Source organism: Scyliorhinus canicula, chromosome 18 (genome assembly GCF_902713615.1).
Source record: "Scyliorhinus canicula chromosome 18, sScyCan1.1, whole genome shotgun sequence".
Classification (NCBI taxonomy): domain Eukaryota; kingdom Metazoa; phylum Chordata; class Chondrichthyes; order Carcharhiniformes; family Scyliorhinidae; genus Scyliorhinus; species Scyliorhinus canicula.
In genome coordinates this window covers 106,379,119-106,404,955 of record NC_052163.1, presented here as the reverse complement: position 1 = coordinate 106,404,955, position 25,837 = coordinate 106,379,119, and the positions used below count along the sequence as shown (strand labels likewise).

The window sequence follows — 25,837 nt, the reverse complement described above, 5'->3', positions numbered from 1 at the left end:
TTCTTATTGTCCTGGAATATTTTCCAATTTCCTGGCCTGGAGTAATTCTTTCTAAAACTGTGCAATCATATTTGGGTGTACCCTGTTTTATAAATTTATAATTGATTTATTTATTGACTATTGCATAGAAATATGGAAGCTGCAAATAGAGCTTTTTGGATTCCGTCATCTCCATGGTAAATGAAAATTTGTGGAAGGTTTGGATAAAGTCGGCAAGGCATTGACAATGACTTTCACTTATATCTATTCTGGCCACATGTATTTTCTGATCAGGACAACTGGATTGAACAGCAATATTTTTAAAAAACAGTTGAGATGTTGTCCACAAAACTTGATGGGGAATTGTCACCAGGAAAAATAAGGTGACGCTTGCACTAATATTGTATGCAGTTCAGCAAGATAGTCTATATAAAATGTTATACTACTCCTAGCAGAGCAAGTTTTTAAACAATTATTGCAAATTCATAAAAGATATTCTTGTTGGTGAAATGGTAGGTGCTTTTTACTCATTGTATCTGTATTGGGTGAATGTGCATGTTGCTTGGAATTCTATAGACCAGGAAGGTTTCAGCTCTGGTCACTAGTTAGTGTTGACTTGGGAGGGTATCTACCCAGTAGTCCTTGATTTGATACCTGAATTCTAAATTTTGGCTAATAAGAGAGTCACAGATCTTGTGACTTTTCATTCTCCCTGTTCCATCATTTGTGGAATAGATCTACATTAAGTTCCATCTGTCACGTATGGGGGATATTTATGATTCTCTCTGATGCAGAATTTGAAATGGGGAAAAAAAATGAAAATCGCTTATTGTCACAAGTAGGCTTCAAATGAAGTTACTGTGAAAAGCCCTGAGTCGCCACATTCCGGCGCCTGTTCGGGGAGGCTGGTATGGGAATTGAACTGTGCTGCTGGCCTGCCTTTGTCTGCTTTAAAAGCCAGTTATTTAGCCCAGTGTGCTAAACCAGCCCCTTTCTAAATTCCGTTCTTGTTCTTGATACTAAAGAACTATAAAACTCTAGCTGACTATGGCAATTGGAAAGAGCTCAATGTGCAAAAATCCTAGAAGCAAATTGAACACTTTAAAAATAGCTGATTTTCAAGCAAGGATTGAGCTCTTTCCCTTTGTAGAACACAGCTAGAACGCGTGTTGCATATTTGGGTTGAATGTCAAAGTTATTGTGTGGATCCAATTTTTCTCATCACCAGAAGTGCCTATTTCTGCCACTGACATCAACCAGCGTAAAGGAATTCATTAACTATCAAACGCTTTGGGACATTCTGTGGTCGCCAAAGGTGCTATATAAATGCAATTTCATATGGAAACTTCAATATCATCATTGAGAACAGCTAAGCAAAATGTGGCCATGCCAAGTGATTATTTATAATGTATTTTACATGGAGGGAAAGATTATACATTGTGATCTGACCGTTTCATTGAAAATCAACAGGTCTGTACTACTGTTTCTAGAACATTAGATATAAGGGAGCAGTAATACAATTAGGCAAGACCATAATATTTTCTACGGATTAATTTTAAATAGGAAATATTTTGCTTTTCAATAAGAATTAAACTAAATGCTATTTTGCATTTGATTGCCGTGTGGCATTAAAATAGTTCCACTACCCTCGATATCCAATTTTTACAAAGCAATATTTTAAGCTGCCATCTGGAGGGCATGGGGTAGTATTGCAGCAATGTTCTATTAAGGCTTGGGCTGTTCTGAAGCCATATTTATGCTTTTTTAAATCCCCACTGAGAATAATCTAGGTCAATTTTCATTTGGGGTGAAAATGCACTAGGAAATGAAATAATGGAGAGTGTAGATGAGGATGCTGGGTTGATTTTTGTGTATAGTGACTTTCAAAAGAGGATGCGCTAATTTTACGTGATGTTTAATCCAGAGATCGTGTCCAAAAAGGATTTGGGGTCAGAGGAGCAAGCACACATTGGTGCTGTGACATCTTTATTTACTCGTGTCAGGATGAAGAGTATTAGATTTGTGCAGTGCCTCTGCAGTTCTCTTACAGCCCAAGACATCTTAGTCAGCAGACACAGTTGGTTTACAGTTTCACGATTTGCTTTCAAACTGAAGTCAAAGCTTTTTTGTCAAGTTTTGAAGGGAGGAGGAGGTCCAGTTGATGCTAGAGAATATGAAGAACTGGCAGCAGTGTGTGAAAACAGTTGTTAACATGACTCCTGGGGGACTGCAGATATACTGTAACTGAGATGCATTTAATGAAAAAGGCTCCTTTCCAACTCCAGTGCCTCAATACGATGTAGATATTACATTTGTTTCTTTGAAACTTAACCTTACAGTGCATAAAATGTCACCGCAGATACTTTGAGCAGCGGCAAGATCTGGCAGCAGAAGTTGACTCTTCAAGAACAGTTCAATTTGTTGCAGCACCTGATGACTCCACTTCAGGGCCAATTGGGCATGATGCTCCTCCAAGCTTCGGTTTGAGGTTTGAGGGCTGCTCTTGAGACACAATAAAATTGTCAAGACATTCATATTTCCATTTCTACGACCTGCATTTATGTAGCACCTTACATAGTAACATGTCCCAAAACACTTCAGGTACAATTAATGTCATGGAAAACACTCATTCAATTTTAGTGTCAAGTGGAAATTGTCCATTGGATTCCAGCATGTCCAATGTTGTCATAGAGTCTGTGTGCCATTTCCATATTTGCAATAATTAGTCATTGGGTCAATAGACCAGCTTGCTGGGGTTCCTATAACATTGGAGTGCTTTCCAGTAAAGTGTGTGAAATAAAACTGAACATCTAGTGGGATTCAAGCTTCCTGAAAGGCAATCTGCATGCTCAGTAATTGCATTGCTTCAATCCCATTTTGACATGGTGTTTATGGTGAGCATCTATGGAGCTGTTGCATTTCATTGTTCGGGATTTGTCTGCTTTATTTGGGGTAGTGGATATACCTCGTATGGTTTGTGTTCTGTCAGGGCAGGCATAGAACGATACAGCACCGAACAAAGCCATTCAGCCCAGAGTGTCGTGTTCCAGTTTGAGCATTTCGAAATCTCTAAAACATGGTTATGGAGAATTGCAAATTCTTATCACTGAAGTTGAAATTGAAATTTAAGATCAATCAGCAATTGTGTATTTTCTTAGAGCTCCCAAAATAAGAATGTGAAAGTTGTTTTTTGAGCAAAAACCTTGGGAATAAAGTTAACCGTATCCACTTAAACTTAAGTGTGTTGTTTCTTACCCAATGTACCAAACTCAGTCATGTGACACTGGGACATATTTAAGTGCGGGTTAAATGTCTTGCAGAGGTATCAAAATGTTCCACAAATTTATGTTGATATGCAGGTGAAGTACAGGCTTGTGCACATTAATTAAGAAAAGTTTACGACCCAAGGGCATGAACCATAATGTATAGAGTTGTAATAATCTTTGTTCAAAACAGAACTTAATTTGCCTTGAGTAATCGTTTTTAATCAGTGCCTATTAAATGATTATTTTATGTAAAATGAAAATTAGTTATAGTTTTTAAATTGCATTACTTATCAAGTTGCAGCCTTCAAAATTGCGTGAATATTAAAATCGCTTAATACTAAAGTGATTAGCAGTCGATGCTTTTGTCCAGTTCATGCATTTGAAATTCAGTATGTGAATGCCTCAACAATTTGCATATAATATTTTGTACTTGAGGGCTGTTTTTATTATATTTTGGTCAGTAGTCAAGATGATGATGAACACCTTCCCCCAGAGCAAAAGGCAGAGAGAGAGCGGGAGAGGAGAGTAGCTAATAATGCTCGTGAACGCCTTCGTGTGCGTGACATCAATGAGGCCTTCAAGGAACTTGGACGCATGTGTCAACTCCACCTTAACAGTGACAAGCCACAGACAAAACTGCTTATTCTCCACCAGGCTGTGTCAGTCATTCTCAACTTGGAACAACAAGTCAGAGGTCAGTTGGTCATAGTGATATCAACTGGCATGGGGCTGTCTGTACTTGTGCAACATGCCTAAACTTACCTTTCCCATTTATCCTGAAGATACCAATTCTGTTTTACACAACTCTAGCACTTGCATGCAATGCCTGTCATTTATCCTAGCATTTTATTTCACAACAAATTAAATATAAAATTATAAATCAGTTTCACATTTATGCTTTTCTTAACCACATTAAGTGGTGAAGATGACATGAGGATGAGGCTTGTTTTTAATGCAGTTTATGAAACTGTACATGCAGGCATGTCTAGTCCAGAAGTTTTACCCAGCATAATTTTTGAATAAAATGCCTATATAAAAATTTACCCCAGAACTCATTGAAAATTCACTCCTGGTGAGTACACCTCCTGCTGTACCATACAGACATGAAGGCTGCAGGTTCCATTCACACTGAGCTCATCTTGGCTGAGGCAGCAGCAATGGCACCACAGTTGGTCTCAAAACCCTTGAGCTAAGGAAATGAATGGTGCCTACACCTGACTACTTTATTATGAGTGCTGCTTGATATGCGTGCACACACCTGGAAATCCCAAGGGAACAGCGTTGGGCTCGACTGTGATGGAACGCAGTGGAATAGCCTTCCACAATAAAATAGGCATTTGTGCAAATTACCTGAGGCCTTCTGGCACACACAAGTCACCAACCTCAAATGAGATGGGGGAAAGAAAAAGAAAGTACAGTGGAAGAAGAGAAGATGCCTCATGAAGTCTGTCGTGCATTTGCTGAACCCATGACCTGAGATTGGACATCACTTCCAGCTGTGCAGCATGAGCATTTCCTCCTGGAAAATAGAGCATTCCTGCAAGTTGTGAACAATCTGGGCACAACCTTGTTCTCTCTTCTCTGCCCCTACTTTATTTTTGAAAAGTGACAATTTTCTTTCTAGTTCTCAATTGGCTACACTTGTATGTGGCTGTACATAGTTGAGCCTAATTTTGAAGAGCAGTAGTTGTTAATTACTCTTCTAGCTCAATTAACGCAACTTTCATCACACCTCAAAACATTTATAAAACCTGTGAAATTCCAAGATTCAAATCAGGAAAGGAATCGCTGTGTGATAATTGTCCATATAATTGGATTGCATTCAGCCTCGGTGCATTCAAAGGTTGCCTTAAGGTTAACCTGGAGTCCTGGGTCATCTTAACCATGACATCTTTGCTTAGGTGCTCGGTATTTTAGTGCTTCTGATGCACCTTCTGAGAGGTGTCCTGAATCTGCAGAATATTTCCTATCCATCTAGCCCTACACCATGCTTCTGTGTTCTTCTTCTCTCCTCTCCAGCCCTCCAAATTAAGTGCATGTCACATGTAGACATCTTGGCATACTTGCGCAGTTTAACATTTCCTTTGCAGTTCGCTATACAAACTTGAATTTGGGAGTATTTCCGTACAGCGAGCTTTTGCTCTTAGTCATGTTCTTTTAATCTAATTTCCGTAACACCTGTTTTCTGCTCTCCTGTCTTGGCTTGGATGGTCCCAAGCCATGGCGACTCACTCGTTCCATTCTGACCTCGTACTTGGTGCTTGGCAGTGTTGAAAGCAGGAATTTGATATCAAATGTAAAAATAATTCAATCTGACATGTCTGGCAACTCTGATTTTATTACTGATACTGTAATAGTTCCAAGTTCTGATTTACCTGGGGTTCTGGCTTCTAAATTGTTACGTGTGTGCAACTAACTAATTTACTGGAGTTTTGACTCGAGCAGTCCCTGTCTAAATTACAAAACATGCTTCAAGTTCCCTCTAATATACCCCGAGCATTAAAAGTGAGATATAATTCTTAGTTGGCTTCAGGTAAATAGCAGACAGCTATTACAAAATTCCTATGGACAATACAAATGCATTAGTGTGTTAGCATGCTTGATGCAAATGGCCATGAAATGATAGCGGGGCAGGGGGGTAGAGCGAAGCAAAAGTGAGAAAGGCATCATTAATGCAAAGAGAATGAAGAGCAATGTTGAAAAGTAGTTGAGAGACAAAATGGGATCAAGAAAAACAAGTTGGCTAGCACCCCTGTGAAGTGTTGATACAGATTGAGGAAGTAGAGGAAATAGTTCTTAGATTTATAAAATTAGGTTGAGCTGTTGGAAATGTTGGGCTTTCAGAGACACTGGTTTGTATTAGCTATTGCAATGGAGGAACCAATGTTGGCAACTAAAATCCAATTTGAAAGGCATGTAATAAGAAAAATTTGACAATAATTGGACAAGTGAGAAATTAGACTTAATTATTAAGAGCAGTCTTAAAAATGAAGATGCATCTTAAGTAAATTGCCTTTAACTTAAGCCGGACTGCTACTCAATTTTGTACATTTATTTTCGGTTTATTTTCGGCACTCATTCTGGATTGATTCTAACCGATGCAAGAGAATCTGAACAATTGTGGAAATAAATCAAGCAAATGCAACAGCTACTCTTGTAAATTTATAAAGATACATAGATAGGTCTGTGAGAGATAACATTGCAGCTCCTTAAGGTTATATAATCTCCTGTACCTATCTCTTCTAGCAGTTTGCTCTGGGTGTGATAGTTTATTGCTTCAAACATTAAAAGGCATTGTATCCTTTTGTTGGCTTTATGATTATATCTATCGACCACATCTGTATGCAATACTTCGGCATCTCACTCCATCAACGTTACAAATTCAGATATGCAAACCAATTTGTTACAACAAATTTGACCACCTTATGAAGCTTTAAATCTGAAGCTACATACTGGTGCATTGATTATACAGGTTTGATAGCATTCATATCATTATGTGCCTACAAAAGGATTACGGCGGCTTTAAAATCCCTAACTAACACCTATTGGCACTATGAACCCTGCAGTACTGATGAAGGCTTTACAGGCGAAGAAAAAGAGATGAAGGACCGTGAAAGGCGAATGGCAAATAACGTAAGGGAGCGAACTCGCGTCAGAGACATTAATGAGGCTTTCAAAGAGTTGGGCCGCATGTGTCAGACGCACTTAAAAGCTGATAAAGCTCAAACCAAACTGATCATCCTGCAGCAGGCCGTCCAGGTCATTCTCTGCCTTGAACAGCAAGTACGAGGTAGTGTACAGCAACTAATTATGTATGGAGACCAAACACTGTTTCTGCTGTTTTTAAATTGTGTTGTAGTGATTGATTATCAGCAAGAATATTGAGCAATTGAAACTCGTAACCTATCCATTAGAAATATATCTGTGAATTAACTTTAATCAAGTTTGATCTTTTGTAATACACTTTTAGAAAATCTTTTATAACTTCGTTCTAATTCCATGAACCTAGGTAAGTCTGGAATTGTAAAATTTGTACAGCCACACATGCACATTTTAGATGAAATGCTTAGTTATGAAGTGAGGCTTCATTTGCTAAAACCTATTGAACAGTAAATCTCACTTTTGAACTGTCATGCAGACAGAATGCTTGAGAGTAACAAGTCAGATTTCTTTTAATTCGGGAAGCTTAAGGTGAAGGGCCAAGGGCTAGAATACAAGGCACCACTAAAGGTAGGTGAGAAAGCAAGCTTAACACAGGAGGCGGTGGTGGATAAATATGAAGCTTAGATTTTTGGAAATTTGAGGATTGACAAAGGTGAATTATTCCTGGGTGCAATTAACTTTTAACAGTGTGTGTCCTGTCTTATGAATTACATTTGTAATTGCCATTAAACCTTAACATTGTTATGCAGATGATCGGTGTGTGTACACTTTTATAATTGAGGATAGCTGGGACACTGGTGGGTTGAAGTATGTCTTGGTTTTAGCTTCACCAACCACCATAGATTCAATTAACACAATGTGGGTGCAGGACTTAGGACCACATGCAGCCCCAGAATTGTTGCTTTCATGCACGTAAATTTTTTAATTGCCTCCTCCTTCCCATGCCTAGCAAGTTATCAAATGCACATGATATATCTGCCCAACTTAAAATTGTCTGAATTTGAGATGGAGGAAGGCCAGGCACTTGGTTTGTAGTTTGAGAGAAAATATGATCTGGCCAGGAGCAAATCACCTCTACTTCTCCTCACCGTGATGATTATGCTGGAATATCATTAAATTTACAGGGTGCTATGTCTTTTCGTCCGACGTCACTTCGTCCAACGACACTTCGTCCACGTCTTTTGGTCCAACGTCTTTTTGTCCGCCCGTCTTTTGGTCCAACGTCTTTTTGTCCGATGATTTTTTTCGTGAAAGACTTTTTGTGACTTGTTACGTTTTTTTGTCGGATGATTTTTTTTGTAAAAGACTTTTTGTAACTTGCTTAGTAGCACTCCACTCCACTCCCCACATTAACTTTTTGTAAATAGAAATCTTCTCTAATGCACATAGCAAGGTATAATATGCAATAAAGGATTTTTATTACCGGTCTCTTTCCTTTAACGAGCCTCGTTAAAGGATAGTTATTATCGTTCTCTTTCCTTTAACGAGCCTCGTTAAAGGATAGATATTACCGTTCTCTTTCTTAATTCGGGAATTTTAAGTAATTAGTAAACTTTTAGATTTTTTAACTGCATTTTTAGATTTTTTAACTGCATTTTTCAACTTGCATTTTACTTGCATTTTAGCAATTAAATTCACTTGCTGTATTGTACTTGCATTTTATCAATTAAATGGTTTTATACGGAGTTAATTTGTAATTGGATAATTGGACGAAGTGACGTTGGACCAAAAGACGGGCGGACAAAAAGACGTTGGACCAAAAGACGTGGACGAAGTGTCGTTGGACGAAGTGACGTCGGACGAAAAGACGTGACACGATTTACAGTGCAGGAGGAGGCTATTCGGCCCATGGAGTCTGCGCAGGCCCTTGGAAAGAGCACCCTACTTAAGTCCACACCTCCACCCTATCCCCGTAACCCTATCTAACCTTTTGGTGCAGAATTCCCACAGTCAGTGACTCAATCCGGGAATCAAACCCAGGTCCATGGTGCTGTGAAGCTACAATGCTAACCATTGTGCTACCGTGCCGACCGAATACGTTTCCAGAAGTGCCAGCATCCTTTGGATATTTCAACTGAGTGGCCGCTGCCTATGTGAAATTGAACATGGTAAAATTCAGCTTTGTCTTCATCAGACCTCCACACTTTGGTATTATGCTTTTGCAATGGGTATATTCTAGAATGGAGGGCCCGTCCAAGACAAGTACCTTCATATAGTCTATGTCCGACACTTCCCTTCCTTGACCTATCTTTCTCCATTTCTGATAGACTGGCCACCAATATTCATTACAAACCCCCTGACAACTACAGCTCCTCACAGGTCATTTCCTGTAAGGACCACATACATTTCTATCCCTCTCCAGTTCTGCAGAAGAGTCATATGGACTCAGTTCACAGAGTGCTGGATCATGCGAGCACAGCTGTGTGAAACAGGCAGCTTCACAGACTACTTTTCTCGCCCATTAAAAGGCACTCTGCAATTTGAGTGCTGGCGAAGATCGCACTGCCAGCTGTAGGGGCAGGGCCTAACACCGGGACTCTGATCTCAAAGTTAGATTTAAAGTACCCCACCCCCCTTTCACAGGCACCTCTTTTATAAAGGAATCCCCTCTCTCTCACACACATACACAAGGCGCACTCTTCCACCCCGCAAAGGGACTCTCCAGAGCACTTGCTCCTGGCTTGCTCAGCCATGCCCTGCACCACTTGGGGACTATATCTTGCTGTGCACCCTCAGTGTGGTCATTACAACTGGTTTTGGTTTTTGGAAACCAGTCATGATTCACGCTGGCGTGACATCACGCTGGGTGGATGGAAGGATAAGACATAGACAGATGTTACGGCATCAAGGTTGGTAAATATGTTAATTTATTTAAATATATGGATTGTCATTGGTGGGGGTGACAGGGAATATCTCAAACTCCGATCTCACAGGCGCAAATCCCATTTTTGACCACACTTGAGATTTAGCTGCCATTACAGAATTTGTACCCACAGTCCACAGGGTTGTTATCTTGTGGACATTAACTGTTTCTCTCTCCACAGATGCTGCCAGATCTGCTGAGTTTCTCCATCATTTTCTGTTCTTATACCAGTACCAAGCTTGCATTCACAGTTTTGGGAGAGTTGGTGGCTTAATGGCAATGTCACTGGGCCAGTAATCCAATAACTAATGCTATGTGGACATGGATTAAAATCCCACCAAGGCAGCTGGTGGAATTTAAATTCAATTAATAGTCTCAGTAATGGTGACCATGAAGCTATCATCGATTGTCATCCAGACCCATCTGGTTCACGAGTTGAGAGAGGGGCCGGATTGGCAGCTCAATATTCCAGGCTATGGAATCTTCAGGTGAGATAGGAAGGAGGTAAAAGAGGAGGGTGTGTTGCAATTTTTGATCAGGGAATCAATTACAGCAAGAAGGAGTGATGACATCTTAGGGGGCTCTTCAACTGAGGCCATATGGGTAGAACTTAAAAACCAAAAAGGATTAATCACGTTGGTGGGAGTATTCTATCAGCCCCAAACAGCCCGAGAGAAATAGAGCAGCTATGTAGGTAAATTTTGGAAGTGTAAAAGTAATACGGTGGTGATAGTGGCGGCAGCAAAGTGTAAAAGTAATACGGTCATGATAGTGGGGGATTTCAACTTCCCCAATATTAACTGAGGAAGCCAAAGTGTAAAAGATTTAGAGGGAATGCAATTCTTAAAATGCATCCAGGAAAACTTTTTAAACCAGTATGTAGAAGGACCTACAAGAGGTCCTGGACTTAATTTTTGGTCACAAAGCTGAGCAGGTGGTTGAAGTATCAATGCAGACTGTGATCATAACTCCATTAGATTCAAGATTGTTATGGGAAAAGGCAACGATGGGCCTGAGATCAAAGTTCTAAAGTGGGGGAAGGCCGATTTAATGAGATCAGATGTGATTTGGCCAGAGTGGACTGGGAGCGGCCACTTTTGGGTAAATCTAGTAAGAAGTCTTACAACACCAGGTACTTCTTACTGTGCTCACCCCAGTCCAACGCCGGCATCTCCACATCATGGGTAAATCTATGACAGAACAATGGGATGCATTCAAGAAGGAAGTAGGCATTCTCCCCGTGTTTGCATGGGTTTCGCCCCCACAACCCAAAGAGGTGCACGGTATGTGGATTGGCCACGCTAAATTGCCCTTTAATTGGAAAAATTAATGGGTACAAAAATTTATTTGAAAAAAAGAAGGAAACCGGGAGAGGGCAGAGCCAATACGTTCCAATCAAGAAAAATGGTGGGACCAACAAATCCAGTGAACCTTGGATATCAAGGGATATACAGCTTTGAATAAGGAGAAAAAGGGAGGCTTATGGCAGATATCGGGGCTCAGGTGGGCGGCATGTGGCGCAGTGGATAGCACTGGGACATGCGGCGCTGCGGACCCGGGTTCGAATCCCGGCACTGGGTCACTGTCCGTGTGGAGTTTGCACATTCTCCCCATGTCTGCGTGGGTTTCACCCCCACAACCTAAAGATGTGCAGGTTAGATGGCTTGGCCACGCTAAATTGCCCCTGAAATTGTAAAACAAAACATAATTGGGTACTCTAAATTTATATTAATAAAAAAGATATCGGGACTCAAAACGGCAGAAGCACTAGAGGCATATAGAATGTGCAAGAGGGAACTTTTTTAAAAATATATAAATTTAGAGTACCCAATTCTTTATTTCCAGTTAAGGGGCAATTCCCTCCTGCACATTCTATATACCTCTCCTGCTTCTGCCGTTTTGAGCCCCGATGTCTTTTTTTAAAATATAAATTTAGAGTACCCAATTATTTTTTTGTTTTCCAATTTAAGGGGCAATTTAGCGTGGCCAATCCACCTACCCTGCTCACCTTTGGGTTGTGAGGGAGAGACCTACACACATACTTGGAGAATGCTCAAACTCCACATAGAAAGTGACCCTGGGTCTGGATTGAACCCAGTCCTCGGTGCTGTGAGGAAACAGTGCTAACCACTGTACCGCCTATGCAAGAGGGGACTTAAAAAGGAAATTAGGAGAGCAAAAAAGGCACCTTGAAAGGATACTGGCAGGTAAAATAAAGGGAAGTCCGAAGTTGTTTTACAAGTACATTAAAGGTAAAAGGATAACTAGGGAAAGAGTAGGGCCCATTAAATTACAGTAGTAATTTGTGTCTGGAACTGGAGGGTGTAGCTAGGGTTGTAAATTAATACTGTGTTAGTGTTCACTTGTGAGAGGGATACTGCGGATATAGAAATCGGGGAGAAGGACTGCAATAAAATTAAAGGGATTAACATAGCCAGGAAGTTCTGAGGGTCTGGCAAGTTTAAAGGTAGACAAATCTCCAGAGCCAGCTGAAATGTTTCCCAGGCTGTTCAGTGAGGCAAGGGAGGAAACAGCAGGGGCATTGGCAATAATTTTCATTTCCTCTCTGGCCACAGGAGAGGTGCCGGAGGAATGGAGGATAGCCAATGTGGTACTATTATTCAAGAAGGGATAAACCAGGAAACTACAGGCCAGTCAGTCTAACCTCCGTGATGGGGAAACTATTGGAAGCAATTCTGAGCATCAGAATGAATCCGCATTTGGAGAGGCAAGAATTAATCATGAACAGTCAACATGGTTTTGTTAAGGAGAGGTCATGTCTGACCAACTTGATTGAGTTTTTCGAAGATGTGACCAGCTGTGTAGATGAGGGAAATGCCTTAAAGCAGACCAAGGCAGGCCAGCAGCGCGGGTTCAATTCCCGTATCAGCCTCCCCGAACAGGCGCCGGATTGTGGCGACTAGGGGCTTTTCACAGTAACTTCATTTGAAGCCTACTTGTGACGATAAGCGATTTTCATTTTAGTACTTGGACTTCAGCAAGGCTTTTAATAAGGACCCATTTGGGAGACTGATAGCGAAGGTAAGAGCCCATGAGATCCAAGGTAATTTGTCAAATTGGATCCAAAGTTGGCTGCATGACAAAAACAGTGTGATGATTATGGGGTGTTTTTCTCACATGGAAGCCTGTGCCAGTGGAGTCCTGCAATACTGTTGATGTTTGTGATTTACCTAAATGATTTCAATATGAATGTAGGAGGGTTGATCAGTAAGGTTGAGATAATACAAAAAATGTGGGTGGTAAATAGTGAGGAGGATAGCCTTCGATTACAGGAGGATATAGACGGGCTGGTCAGTGGCAAGTGGAATTCAAAGCGGATAAGTGTGAGGTGATGCACTTGGGCAGGACAAACAAGGCAAGGGAATACATGATAAACGGCAGGACCCTAGGAGGCACCGAGGATCAGAGGGATCTTGGTGTACATGTACACCAGTCCCTTAAGGTAGCAGAGCAGGTGAACACAGTGGTGAAGAAGGCATATGGTATACTTGCCTTTATTAGTTGAGGTATAGAGTTTAAGAGAAGGAAGGTTATGCTGGCACTGTAGAAGACGTTGGTTAGGCCACAGTTAGAGTATTGTGTGCAGTTCTGGAATCCACATTACTCAGGGATGTGATCGCCCTGAAAAGGGTGCAGAGGAGATTTGCCATGATGTTGCCTGGGCTGGAGAATGTTAGTTATGAAGAGAGATTGGATAGACTTGGATTGTTTTCCTTGGAGTAGAGGAGACTTAAGGGGGGTCATGATTGAGATGTATACAATTATGAGGGACATGGATAGAATAGACAGGAACAAATATTTCCCCTTGGTGGAAGGGTCAATGACCAGGGGGCATAGATTTTAAGGTAAGGGGCAGGAGGTTTAGAGAGGATGTGAGGAAAAATCTTTTTGCCCAGAGTGTGGCAGGGGTTTGAAATTTGCTGCCTGAAAGAGTGGGGGAGGCAGAGACCCTCATAACAAAAGCATTTAGATGTGCACTTGCGATCCCAGGGCATACAAGGCTATGGGCCAAGTACTAGAAAATGGTATTAGAATGGTTAGGTGGTCGTTTTAGACTGCCGCTGACCTGATGGGCCAAATGGCCTTTTCTATGCTCTATGACTCTGGCTAATGTTCTTTAGGGAAGAAAATCTGCCATCCTTACCCAATTTGGCCTATATTAGACACCAGAATTGCCCTCTGAAGTGTTCAGTTCCAAGGGCAATTGGGGGTGGACATCAAATGCTGGCTTTGCCAGCACTGCCGACATCCCTGGAATAACGAAAAAAGTATATTTAACACCCGTATTGAAGAGAAGTGTCATATGCACTGCATCAAATGGAGTAACCTCTGAGATTATTTATTTGCTAGGATTGTTGAGCTTAATTATTTATTTAGTCATCATATTTACAAATAGAAATAGCAGCTTATGAAATGTTTCCAACAGTGCACTGCACTTTTCGCCTATTAGAATGTCAGTGCTGCTCTTCCCCAAGACAGACCTGCTTAATTCAGCTCACCAAATATTTTGAAAGTTTATCTATGTAAAAATTAACTGTTCCTTCCCAGCAGTGCAAATAGGTAGACGGGTAGGAAAGGATTGGAGTTCTATTCCGTGACTGAGATGAGTTTGCTTTATTTTCATTAATTCACAGGATGTGGGCTTCAATGCCAATTTCAGCATTTGCCCATCCCTATTGCCCTTGGGAAGGGGGGGGCTGCCTTCTTGAAATTAGTGTTATAGGGTAGGACCTTCCAGGATTTTGAACCAGCGGCAAGGGCCTGGTGTGTGCTTTGGAGAGGAACCCAGCGATAATGGTGTTCCCATGTGCTGCTGCCTGGCCCTCTAGATGGTGGAGTATTTGGAAGGTGCTATCAAAGAGGTTTTGGCAAGATGCTGCCATGCATATTGTAGATGGTGCACACTACAAACATGGTGTATCAATGCTGGGCTACTTGTCAAGCGGGCTGCTTTGCCCTGAATGTAATCAAACTTCTTGAATGTTGGAGCTATACTCATCCAGTCAAGTGGACAGTATTCCAGCACACTCCCGAATTGTGCCTTGTAGGTGGTGGACGGGCTTTGGGGAGTCAGGAAATGAGTTACTCACCGCACGATTCCTAGCCTCTGACCTCTTGTAGCCACAATATTCATGTGGCTAGTCCAGTTCAGTTTCTGGTCAGTGGTTAACCCCCCCACCCCGGGGATGTTGATAGCGGGGGATTATGCAATAGTAATGCCATTGTATGTAAGGGGTCATGGTTAGATTCTCCCTTATTGGTCATTACCTGGCACTCGCGTGGTGCAAATTTTACTTGCCACCTCACAGCCCATGCCTGGATATTGTCCAGGTCTTGCTGCATTTGGACAGGGACTGTTTCAGTTTCTGAGGAGTGGCAAATGGTGCTGGACATAGTGCAATTGGCAACAAACCTACCCACTTTTGACCTTGTATTGGAAGGAAGGTCATTGATGAGGCATCTGAAGATGGTCAGGACGAGGACACTACCCTGAGGAATTCTGCAGTGTTGTCCTGGAACAGAGGTGATTGACATCCAACCACCACAACCATCTTCCTTTATGCCAGGTATGACTCCAACCAGCACAGGCTTTTCCCCGATTCCCATTCTAGATTTCCTTGGGCTACTCGATGTCACACCCGATTAAATGCGACCTTGATATCGAGGGCAGTCACTTTGACCTCGCCTCTGGAATTCAGCTCTTTTGTCCATGTTTGAATCAAGGCTGTAATGAGGTCAGAAGCTGAATATCAGTGAGGAGATTATTGCTAAGCAAATGCAGCTTGATAGCATTGTTGATGACCCTTTCCATCACTTTACTGATGATTGAGAGTAGACTGCTGGGGCGGTAATTGCTCGGGTTGGCTCTGTTCCGCTTTTTGTGTACAGGACATACCCAGCAATGTGGAAAATTGCGCGCAGTGTTGTAGCTGTACTGGAACAGCTTGGCTCGGCCACAGCATGTTCTGAAGCACAAGTCTTCAGTATTATTGCTGGAAGTCGGGGCTCATAGCCTTCGCAGTATACATGACATAATTGATGAAGAGCAGTTTTAATCTGAGGTGCACCATTGAAATGGATTTTATATTTACTGCTGGAAACATTTTCAGTCCATCAAATGGATTGTGAAGATATATTCAGGAAATACCAATTGATTTGTGCCAAAATATTATAGTAAAAATCGTCCAGAATTCTTGTTTGGGAGATTGTTCTCCCGCCGGAGATGAATCACCACTAATTTGCGTGCAAATTTAAGCATGGTGGAGATTAAGAGGGACTCCCTCGTGAATCCTGCTATCGGGCTACCGTTCTGAGTGGGCAGCCCAATAATTAGGTCCAGCAGCAGGGGCCCCCCACGACCACCACCACAGGATTTTCTGGATTCTCGCACCTCCCCCCATCACCAACACAGTACAATGGTTACACTTGAGTGCATTTCTCACTTCCTCTTTTTCTCTGCAGAGAGCACATAACTGTCTTTGATGTAGTCCAAGAGCTGTGGTCATAGCTAGATGTTTATAAACATTGTATTAGTTTCACAGCTGACTACTTGAAACCCACACATGCTGAAGAGAAAATAAGATTAAATAATCCAGACCGCTGGCTGTGTGGAAGCTGGAAGCTGTCAATCACAACCTAGTAAAATCTATTTCACATTGATTAGAATGAAAGCTTTGCAGATAGAAGATCTGAGGGATTTTAAACACAGGTGATGTGGTTTTCTCTTTCAAGGAATTTATAGGTGCTGCATCCTCTACCTGAGCCAACAGGTGTATTTCACAGCTGAGTTTTAAAGCAGTGATTTTTTTTTTTACTGTGTCTGTGTGATCTGCTTTGTAGCTTCCAGGCAGGGTCTCTAATGCGGGGCTTCCAGGCAAGTAATGGGGGGGCTTCCAAGCAGGGGTCTTGTAATGAGGGGCTTCCATGCAGGGATCTCATAATGGGGGGCTTTCACGCAGGGCTCTCGTAATGGAGGGCTTCCAGGAAGTGGTCTCGTAATGGGCGGTTTCCAAGCAGGGGTCACTGTAATGTGGGGGTGGCTGCCAGGCAGGAATCTCTGTATTTGGGGGGGGTGGCTTCCAGACAGGGGTCACTGTAATGGGGGGGCTTCCAGACAGGGGTCTCTGGAATGGGGGAGGGTCTTCCACAAGGGTTTCTGTAATGGGGCATGGTCGTCCATGCAGGGGGCTCTGCTCTGAAATGGGCAGGGAGGCGCACTTCCAGGCAGGGATTTTGAAATAGAAGGGGTGAAGTCGGCTTCCAGGCAGGTGACCCTGTAAAGATGGGGGTGGGGCTTCCAGACCGGATTCTCTAATTGGGGGGGGGGGGGGGGGCAGCTTCCATTCAGGGGTCTCTAAAGAGGTCTGGGTGTCTTTCAGGCAGGGGTCTGTAATGGGGGGAGAGCATCTTGCAGGCAGGGGTCTGTAATGGGGGTCTTCCAGTCACGGGTCTCTGTAGGGAGGGATGTGGTGGTGGCTTCCAGACAGGGGTCTTGGGAATGGGGTGGGTTGTTGGGGCTTCCAAACATGGGGTCTTGTAATGGGAGGGGCTTCCAGGCAGGCATCTCTTAACTGGGGGAAGGGCTTCCAGGCAGGGGTCTCTGTAATGGGATGGGGGGGCTTCCAGGCAGGGGTCTTGTAATGGGGGTGCTTCCATGCAGGAGTCTTTGTAAGGGGGGTGGGTGGGAGGGCTTCCAGGCAGGGGTTTCTGTAATTGGGCGGGGGGGGGGGGCAGCTTCCAGGCAGGGGTTTCTGCAATTGGGGGGACTTCCAGGCAGGGGTCTCTAATGGGAGGGGCTTCCAGGCACGAGTCTTGTAATGGGGGGGCTTCCAGGCAGGGGTCTGTAATGGGGGTGGGTGACGGGGCTCCCAGACAGGGGTCTCTGTAATGGGGGGGGTTGGGGAGAGCTTCCAGGTAGGGGTCTTTGTAAAGGGGGTTGGGTGGGCTTCCAGACAGGGGTCTTGTAATCAGGGGTTTCCAGGCAGTGGTCTTGTAATAGGGGGGGGCTTCCAGGCTGGTGTCTTGTAATGGGGCGGGGGGAAGGGCTTCCAGACAGGGGTCGTAATTGTTGGGGAGGGGGGGAGATAGCTTCCAGGCACTGATAATGGGGGGGCTTCCAGGCAGGGGTCTTGTAATGGGAGCTGTTTCCAGGCAAGGGTCCCATAATTTCGGGGGGGGGGGGCATCCAGACAGGGGTCTTGTAATGGGGGGCTTCCAGGCAGGGGTCTGTAATGGGGTGGCGGGAGGGCTGCCAAATGTGGGTGCCTGGAATGTGTGGAGGGGGGACTTCCAGGTGGGGATCTATGTAATGTGGGAAATGGTGGGCTTATAGGTGGGGGTCTCTAATGTTGGGGGGGGGGGGGGGGTGGCTTCCAGGTGTCAGTAATGGAGGGGGGGGGCTTCCAGGTGGGGGTCTCTGTAATGGGGGGGGCAAGTTCAAGGCGGGGTCACTGGGGGGGGGCATCTGTCATGGAGAGGGGGGTAGTCTCTGGATTGTGGATTTGAATTGTGGAGGGCTGGCCCTCTGATGGATTTTGGGGTCAACCTTTAAAAGAGTTCCCCCTTGGTCCACCGCTTCAGGGCTACGCTGGGAAATACCTGCACCAATTCACCGGCCCAGGCGACCAGAGATTCACATGGGCTTGGGGAATCCGTTGCCCCGTCCATTTTGACATATTTGCATCCTTCTGCTGGCATGGGGTGGTAACCTTTATGTCACCGCCAGCAGGGGACTGGAGCATCAGCTGCCTATCACACTCTTTGGCCGAAGCTGGATTCTCCTCCGCATCGGGAGCATTGAAGAATCCAGCCCACTATCAATGTTTGTTTCATAGCACCTCTGAAGTTATCAGCAACTTGTGAAATCTGTACTTAACGCAGATCAGTGTGGAAATCTAGAAGTTACTGTTAATGATCCTCTATATCTGTTGGGTGTGCTGTTGGCATCAGTTAGTGGTTCAGTAGAACCTCCCCTTTTACTTAATATCACTGATGTAAAAGCCTCCTTATTAGAAACCCCTTAATAATGAGGTGTTACTGCATTTTTAATAGCATACCAAATCATAACTATAGCTGAAGAACCTCACTGGAAATCTTCTATTTGTGTAATGTCACTATTTTTTCAATTATGATGACAATTGAAAGCTTTTTAAATTGTTTTGAAGTTTGATATTTCAGTTTCTAATGTATAGGCCCCAATAATTTATTTATGTAAAATTTACAAAACTGAGGGATAATCAGTACATTTTACGTCCTGGTTTTCTGTGACATACTTCAGCGTTTGCCTGCTTATCATGATTGATGACATTACTCTTGCTGGGCGCCTAGAGACCCCCCCACCATTGCTCGGCACCAATTTCAAACTAACATTAGGAAAAAGGAAATCAATGCCACAGAGCTGGCTAGACCTCTGTTGATTGGCTTACTACAAGGTCAGCGGCAAGCACTTGTTTTGCCACTGACTGCAATATCTCGGCTAATATTTTTCTGTTGAATAAAAGAACAATTGTCTACTTTGTGCTTTAATTTTTTTTAATGTTCTCCGCATTGCTTTTTGTATCATCAATCATTGATCTGACACTTGATGTTTTTCCTTACAAATTGTATACTTTGCAGAGCGAAACAGTTTTTTTGGCTTCCTGTTACAGATTACATGAAGCTGAATTATCTGACTACATTTTGTTTTATGGGACTATGTAATTTTCAATTTTAATCTAAAATAGTTCAATTACAGCTTATAATTCTCAATATATTTTGGGTTTTCTTTGAATGGTTATTCATTTTTAATTTGTGAGTTAAAAAGGAGTACTATCCTCGCACTTCTAACAATTGTATTATAGTTTTATGGGTTTTTTTAAATTTTGAACTTTTCTGTATTATTTTGTTTCCAGAACGCAATTTGAATCCTAAAGCTGCTTGCCTTAAGCGAAGGGAAGAGGAGAAGGTATCTGCAGTTGTAGGAGAGCAGCCACTGCCCCTTTCAGCTGCACATCCTGGTTTGGGAGATAATCACAATGCAGTGAGCCACATGTAGGAGGTAAAATGTCAATCAGTAGGATGCTAGAATTTTTGGGATGCTAATTTGAATAAAGTTTTTTTAAAAGCCTAAATAGGTACAACTCAGTTCAAGCATCTGAATGTATGTATTTAATTTTTCCTGAAACTCTCCTCAAAATAAACTTTTGTGCTGAAGGACTCCCTGATAAGGCAGCAACTATTGTACTATTGATGTAGAGTGGATCTCAGGTGGTCAGACTCTGCTTTGAGTTGGTGTCTTGGAATTAGCAAAATAATGGTTGGCTAGTTCTTTGATCCCAATGACTAATCTGGTGGCCTCTGCTATAAAGTTCATAGATATAGGATTGGGAAATGCCTCCTTTTTGGTGGCATGCCTGCTGATACTTGCTGATTCGACTTGTGCAGTGGATTAAGTGCCAGAGATCTTACAGTACCTTTTGAGCAATAGGAGTTACTGCCTTTAGAAGAGGAAAGACGGCGAGTATTTTAAAAAAAAATTAATGTATTTTCTCTTCTTTGACTATAACAGTGGGTAATATTCGTTTAACACTGGTAAAACGAGGGTAAATTTTTAGAGACCAAATAAAGTAGCCCTTTCCAAAATGCATTCAATGTTGAAAGTGCTGCATAATTTGAATTTGTCCAGTTTAAATAAAAAGCAGATTAAGTAATAAGGAACAATTTCCATTTTAGAATATAAATACTTTCCCCCTCATTTATCCCTTGAAGCCATTGATACCGTCACTTAGAATCCCTACAGTACAGAAGCCATTTGGCCCATCACGTCTGCACCGACCATTTGAAAGACTGTCCAATCCCCGCCCTATCCTTGTAACCCCACTTAACCTTTGGCCACTCGGAGACAGTTTAGCATAGCCAATCCACCTAACCTGCACATCTTTAGACTGTGGGAGGAAACTAGAGCACCCGGAGGAAACCCACAGAGACATTGTGAGAATGTGCAAACTCCACACAGTCACCTGAGATCGGAATGGAACCTGGGTCCCTGGTGAGATAGCAGTGCTAACCACTGTGCCACCGTGCTGCTCTTCAATGGTTTTCCCCAGTAACTTATTCTGTAACTATTTGTGTTATTTTAATTCTTCCATTTGTTTACTCCAGTATTTGAAACCTTTATCACAGTGAACCGTTACATCCCTGATCAGTTTTGTCAATTTAAATCATAATGTTGAAAACTTCATTGGATTTACTTTAGATGTCTCTTTCCCAGCAAAAACACTACTTACGTTTAATTTCTGATTCAGTAAAAAATAGAAAATGAGCAATATATTTTTTACTAATGCTGTGAATTCATAATAAATTAGCATTTTGTGGAGAATTAGTTTTGTTGAGCATGAAATGCCTTTATAAAAATTTATGCAATATTGTGTATAGTCCTAAAGTAGTCTAGATAATTGGAAATACTGTGCACTGCACAAAGTAAAATATTCTAACAATTGATTTTTTTTCCCTAGCTCCATCTGCCTGGTTTAACTGAAGGTGGTGAGCAAGAGGGACACGTCATGTCATCTTTCTCTTTAAGGAAGAAACCTTGTTCTGCCAAAAAGATGATAAACTGACAAATCCTTTCTGGATCAGAATTGCAAATGTGAACATATACATTTGCTGTATCTATCTAAAAAAAAAAAGGGGGGAAAGTCGTCATATATCATTGAAGTACTGGATCTCTGTGCTGCATAAAAGGTTTTTTTCTACAGCCCAAAGAAAAAATCTTCCCCACAGTGGAAAAAAGGAGTTAGTGCCTAAGCTTATTTTAAATCCCAGTATGTTTTAATGAAACTTACAAGGATGTGAGGTTGTTTTGGAACAAAATTTCAAAAGTCCTTTTTTGCTTGTTTTGTAAGCAATTGGTCTTATTGTTTTAAAAGAAAACTTTTGGTGTCCTTGGTTTGCAGCATTCCCAGCAAAAATATTTGTCTTACTCAATTGACACACGACCACTCCATGTCTCCCTGGTAGTTGGCTGGGAGGGATTGTAAGCCAACGGACAAAATATTCTACAGATCTTCTCTTGCCCTGCCTTTACGATCAGGTATATCTGGAGGGCCAACATAATGAGTGCATTACAAAAGCTAGTTCATTCATTTGTAGGGAGTTATTTTATGTAAAATGAGCAAAACTATATTTTTGCATTATTAGACTTTACATTGTAGTTTTTTAAGGTAGCTGGGCATAGTGTGTACTTAGAAATTGAAAGGTCTTTGAAGACTTTCATACTGCAACAGATAATGTTGTAGATTCTAGGTATTGTATGACCATAGGTTTGTCATGGACTTATTCAAGAGTGGGAAAAATTTCCACCTTTTGTAGGATTCCTGCACAATGAACTGTTTAAATGTTTAAAATTCATATGAATTGGTTGTGGAATCTAATGAGGATGTGAGCAACTTGCGTATCAGTGGCTTGCATTATGCCAAGCTGAATTAATTTTTGCAGCAACCTGTGTACTGTGGAAACAAACCCATTACAAATAAAACACGGAATCAGTCTTCCACTGAGAACATATTCAAGACTTTCACCAGCCAAGCAGAAGACACAGTACTTTTGACATAACTTTTTTTTATTTTTAAAAAAAAAAGATGTGAACAAGTGGAAAACGGGCAACGAAACCGTGGGACTGAATGAACAAAGTTTTTGACATTTTAGGGTAAAATGCCTGACACTTCTAGAACTGCATTAAATATTATGCAGTGACATTTCTCAGCTCATTTTGAGTATTGCAGATGTATGTAATAGTTTAAAAAAAAGAATTACATGTGGCCTTTTCATTCTTGTACTTGTGATGCAATGTGAACAGAATGAAAAATGACCAGTGCCTAACATTTCATTAAAAGCCTCTTTTTTGTCTAGTGCTTTTTTTGCTAAGAAAAGACTTGCAGTATACCCTTACAAAGTGAAATTTAAGGAAAAAAGTTGGCTTATTTTCACAACAGCAATCCTTTTATACCATAAATCTTGAAAATGTCTTGGATTCTGAATGTTACTTTTTGTAGATTTTTACTCAATGTCTGATTCCAGAAGTTTATTTTACTACATTTAGGTAAGGCTTCTTCTAGCACCCATACAGTACTTAAATGTTGCACAATTAGATTTCTGATTGTGTTGCTGAGTGCCTCAAGTTCCTTGTGTTTTTTTTTGTATTTGTACAAGCATCAAAACAGCTGGCTGGAGTATTCAGAGAAGTAGTTTAAATCATTTCCTTTTGTCTTAGTAGCTAATGAGAACTGTCATGTATATAACAGTAATGTAGCAATAAATGTGCCATTTTTATAACAGGAATGCCCCTCCTTTTTAATGTCCGTTTAATCTTGTATACCCAATGTCATTGTAATAAAGGGTTTACCTTAAATTTAAAAAAGCTTCATTTAACTTTTCACTGTGTAAATTAGCAAATATATATTGGAAAAAGTGTTATTTGCATCTGTACCCTTTACTTTATTTTTTATATTTTTTGGAGAATAAGAGCAGAAAGTACCCGATTCAAAAATGTGTTTATTCTGGCCTAATCTCAATTATTGCATTATCTGGCAACGTGCTTTCAGAAGTTTGTAATTATAGCCGTTTGCTCATTTGCAACCTTTTGTACATATTGACTGTGTCAGTTATGACTTGTTAATTGAAGTAAAATGTTGATTATTTGTAAAAGTAGTTGAAATGTGAAACTTTGCTACAGGTCAGTGGCTGTGAATGTTGTTTTGAGCAGGTCCAACAAAACAGTTCTCTACTAGTAGTGGAATGTCTACTTGCATTATCACTCATTTTCTTGCTCTTTCTACCTTTGTTTGTCTATGTCTCACTCTCATTATATCTCTAAAATGGAAGCCTCGGCTTAGTAGTGGCACATGTTCTTTTTGGCTCAGGTTCCACTCCAGAGACTCCAGCATATAAACCTGGTTTGGCCCCAGTACAATACTTGAGGGTTCTACACTTTTTGAGTTGCCTTTTTTTCAGATGAATTATTAAACTGAAGCCCCATCTAATCCTTCAGATAGACCCAAGATCCCATGGCACCACTTAAAGAAGAGCTTGTTATCCTGTCCAGTATTTATCTACCACTATCAGAACTAAAAGCGTTATCTGGTTATTATTGTTTGATACCTTTCAGTGTGAAATTTCATTTGCTTGTATCATAACAATAACTGCTGTCAAAAACACTTCACATTTTCTCTCTCTTCCTCCCTTTTGTTCCTTTCTGTCACCATTTTGTTTTTCTAAACTTTGCCGAAAGTTTTTGAATGACAGGGTCACTCTTCCTGGCAAGGAAAGAGAAGGCATGGGACACATCCCTGCTGACACGGGCCAGCAGTCATTTCATGCTCACTGCAGGTGGGCCTCAATTGGGACACTGGTGGACTTCCTGGTCGGAGGCCTTGCCCATCCCAACTTGAAATCAGATGGTCAGAGCGGGCAAGAATCTCGTCCCTTCAATTTCATGTTTTCCCCCATCCCTATCTAAACCTGCTAGCGAGGGAGCATAAAATTCTGACCTTTGTTTTTTTTATAAATTTAGAGTACCCAATTCATTTTTTCCAATTAAGAGGCAATTTAGTGTGGCCAATCCACCTACCCTGCATATCTTTGGGTTGTGGGGGCAAAGCCTACGTAAACACTGGGAGAATGTGCAAACTCCACACGGACAATGACCCAGAGTCGGGATCGAACCTGGGACCTCGGTGCTGTAAGGTAGCAATGCGAACCACTGCGCCACCATGCTGCCCTAATTCTGGCCTTCATTACTAGTGTTTGCCTCTGGAGCACTCTTTGACCCACTTAATTACGGCAGCACTCATTGTCTCAAGGAAGAATAAAAATCGCTAAGAGGTCCTCAGCTTTTTTTTTTCAAAATGCTTGAAATTAGTCTTCGACTAGGCTTGAGATACATGTGACAGCCTTTTGAAAGGAACAGAAATAGTTTAATTTGTTATTAATTCTGGTCCACCTAACCCTTTTTCTCATCCATCTTTTATTCCACATCTAGGAACTGATTCTGGAGGCTTCCCTGCAATGCATATCATCCTGTTTATTTCCATACTTCAAAGTACAAATTTTTATTTTTAAACCTCTGGGTTCTAACGTCGTGGAGGCTAATTTCAATGTTTTCTGGTATTTTGGCACCTGTATATTTCCACTGGTATTTGCCGATATATTGTCATTCCATAGAAGGACCGTGCAGATTTTATTTAATTGACACAAAATATTTGATTTATGGTTGGATTGTATGAAGTATTCTGCAGCCCGAGTTACCTTAGGGAATTATTTTTCTTCCAAGTGTTCGTCCAGTTGATCACTGGACATGCAGCAGACGTGTGAATGTTTGAGATCCGCAATTCACCTCCACCACTGTTCTATGTTATGTAGTTAGTTGCATGTTGACAACCATAACATGAAAATTAGGCTCATCAGGCATTCCTTAAACTTTGCTACTGTGACAGGAGCTAACTCTAATGTTGCAATTTCAGACAAATGCTCTTTTGCAAAATTTGCTTTGGTTTCTAATATATCCAGTATTGAAATGGGTTATAAAATGCTTAGGCAGTTTGGAAAAATGCTTTAAACTATCATTGCTGAATAACTTTTTTTAATGTGCCAATTAATATTTGAAACATGCATATAGATGTCAGTGGTCCATTTCCAATTGGTTTAGTGCTTGCTTTTCATCCTTGTGATGTAAAACTTCTAATGTGCTAAAATGTAATCTTACCACCCATCCGGTTCAGTCAGGTCAATGAAGTAAATTGGCTCCTCTTCCTACCTTGTTTAGGGAAGAACATTGCACTGGAGCTGTAAAGAAAAGATAGCAGATCCAGAGGCATTAATTAAAGTTTAAATCAATCAGGCACTAACTAGATTGTTAAAGAGGGAACAAGGTTTATTTTTACATTGTGGATGGGCATCTGGTGCCTGTTGCATGCAACTCCTGCGTCATGTGAGAATTTCAAAACACATCATGTGGCTTGGGTAACTACATGTAGGGAGAGCTTATAGAACATACAGTGCAGAAGGAGGC

General features: G+C 41.6%; 1 protein-coding gene across 18 annotated transcripts in view; it reads left to right on the top strand.

Moving 5' to 3' along the window:
• The window catches only part of LOC119953376 (transcription factor 12-like), a 193,134-nt gene extending 169,659 nt beyond the window's left edge, over positions 1–23,475 (top strand). For 11 of the 18 annotated variants that reach the window (XM_038777585.1, XM_038777573.1, XM_038777584.1 and 8 more), the window contains 3 exons: positions 3,707–3,939; positions 19,683–19,828; positions 21,285–23,475. In XM_038777585.1, coding sequence (XP_038633513.1) covers positions 3,707–3,939; positions 19,683–19,825 — 376 coding nt within the window. In that variant the 3' untranslated portion in view covers positions 19,826–19,828; positions 21,285–23,475. Of the gene's footprint in view, positions 1–3,706; positions 3,940–6,811; positions 7,036–19,682; positions 19,829–21,284 lie in introns of those variants that run through there. The other 7 variants (XM_038777576.1, XM_038777587.1, XM_038777577.1 and 4 more) reach the window with 4 other exon arrangements.
• Positions 23,476–25,837: the final 2,362 nt, after the last annotated feature.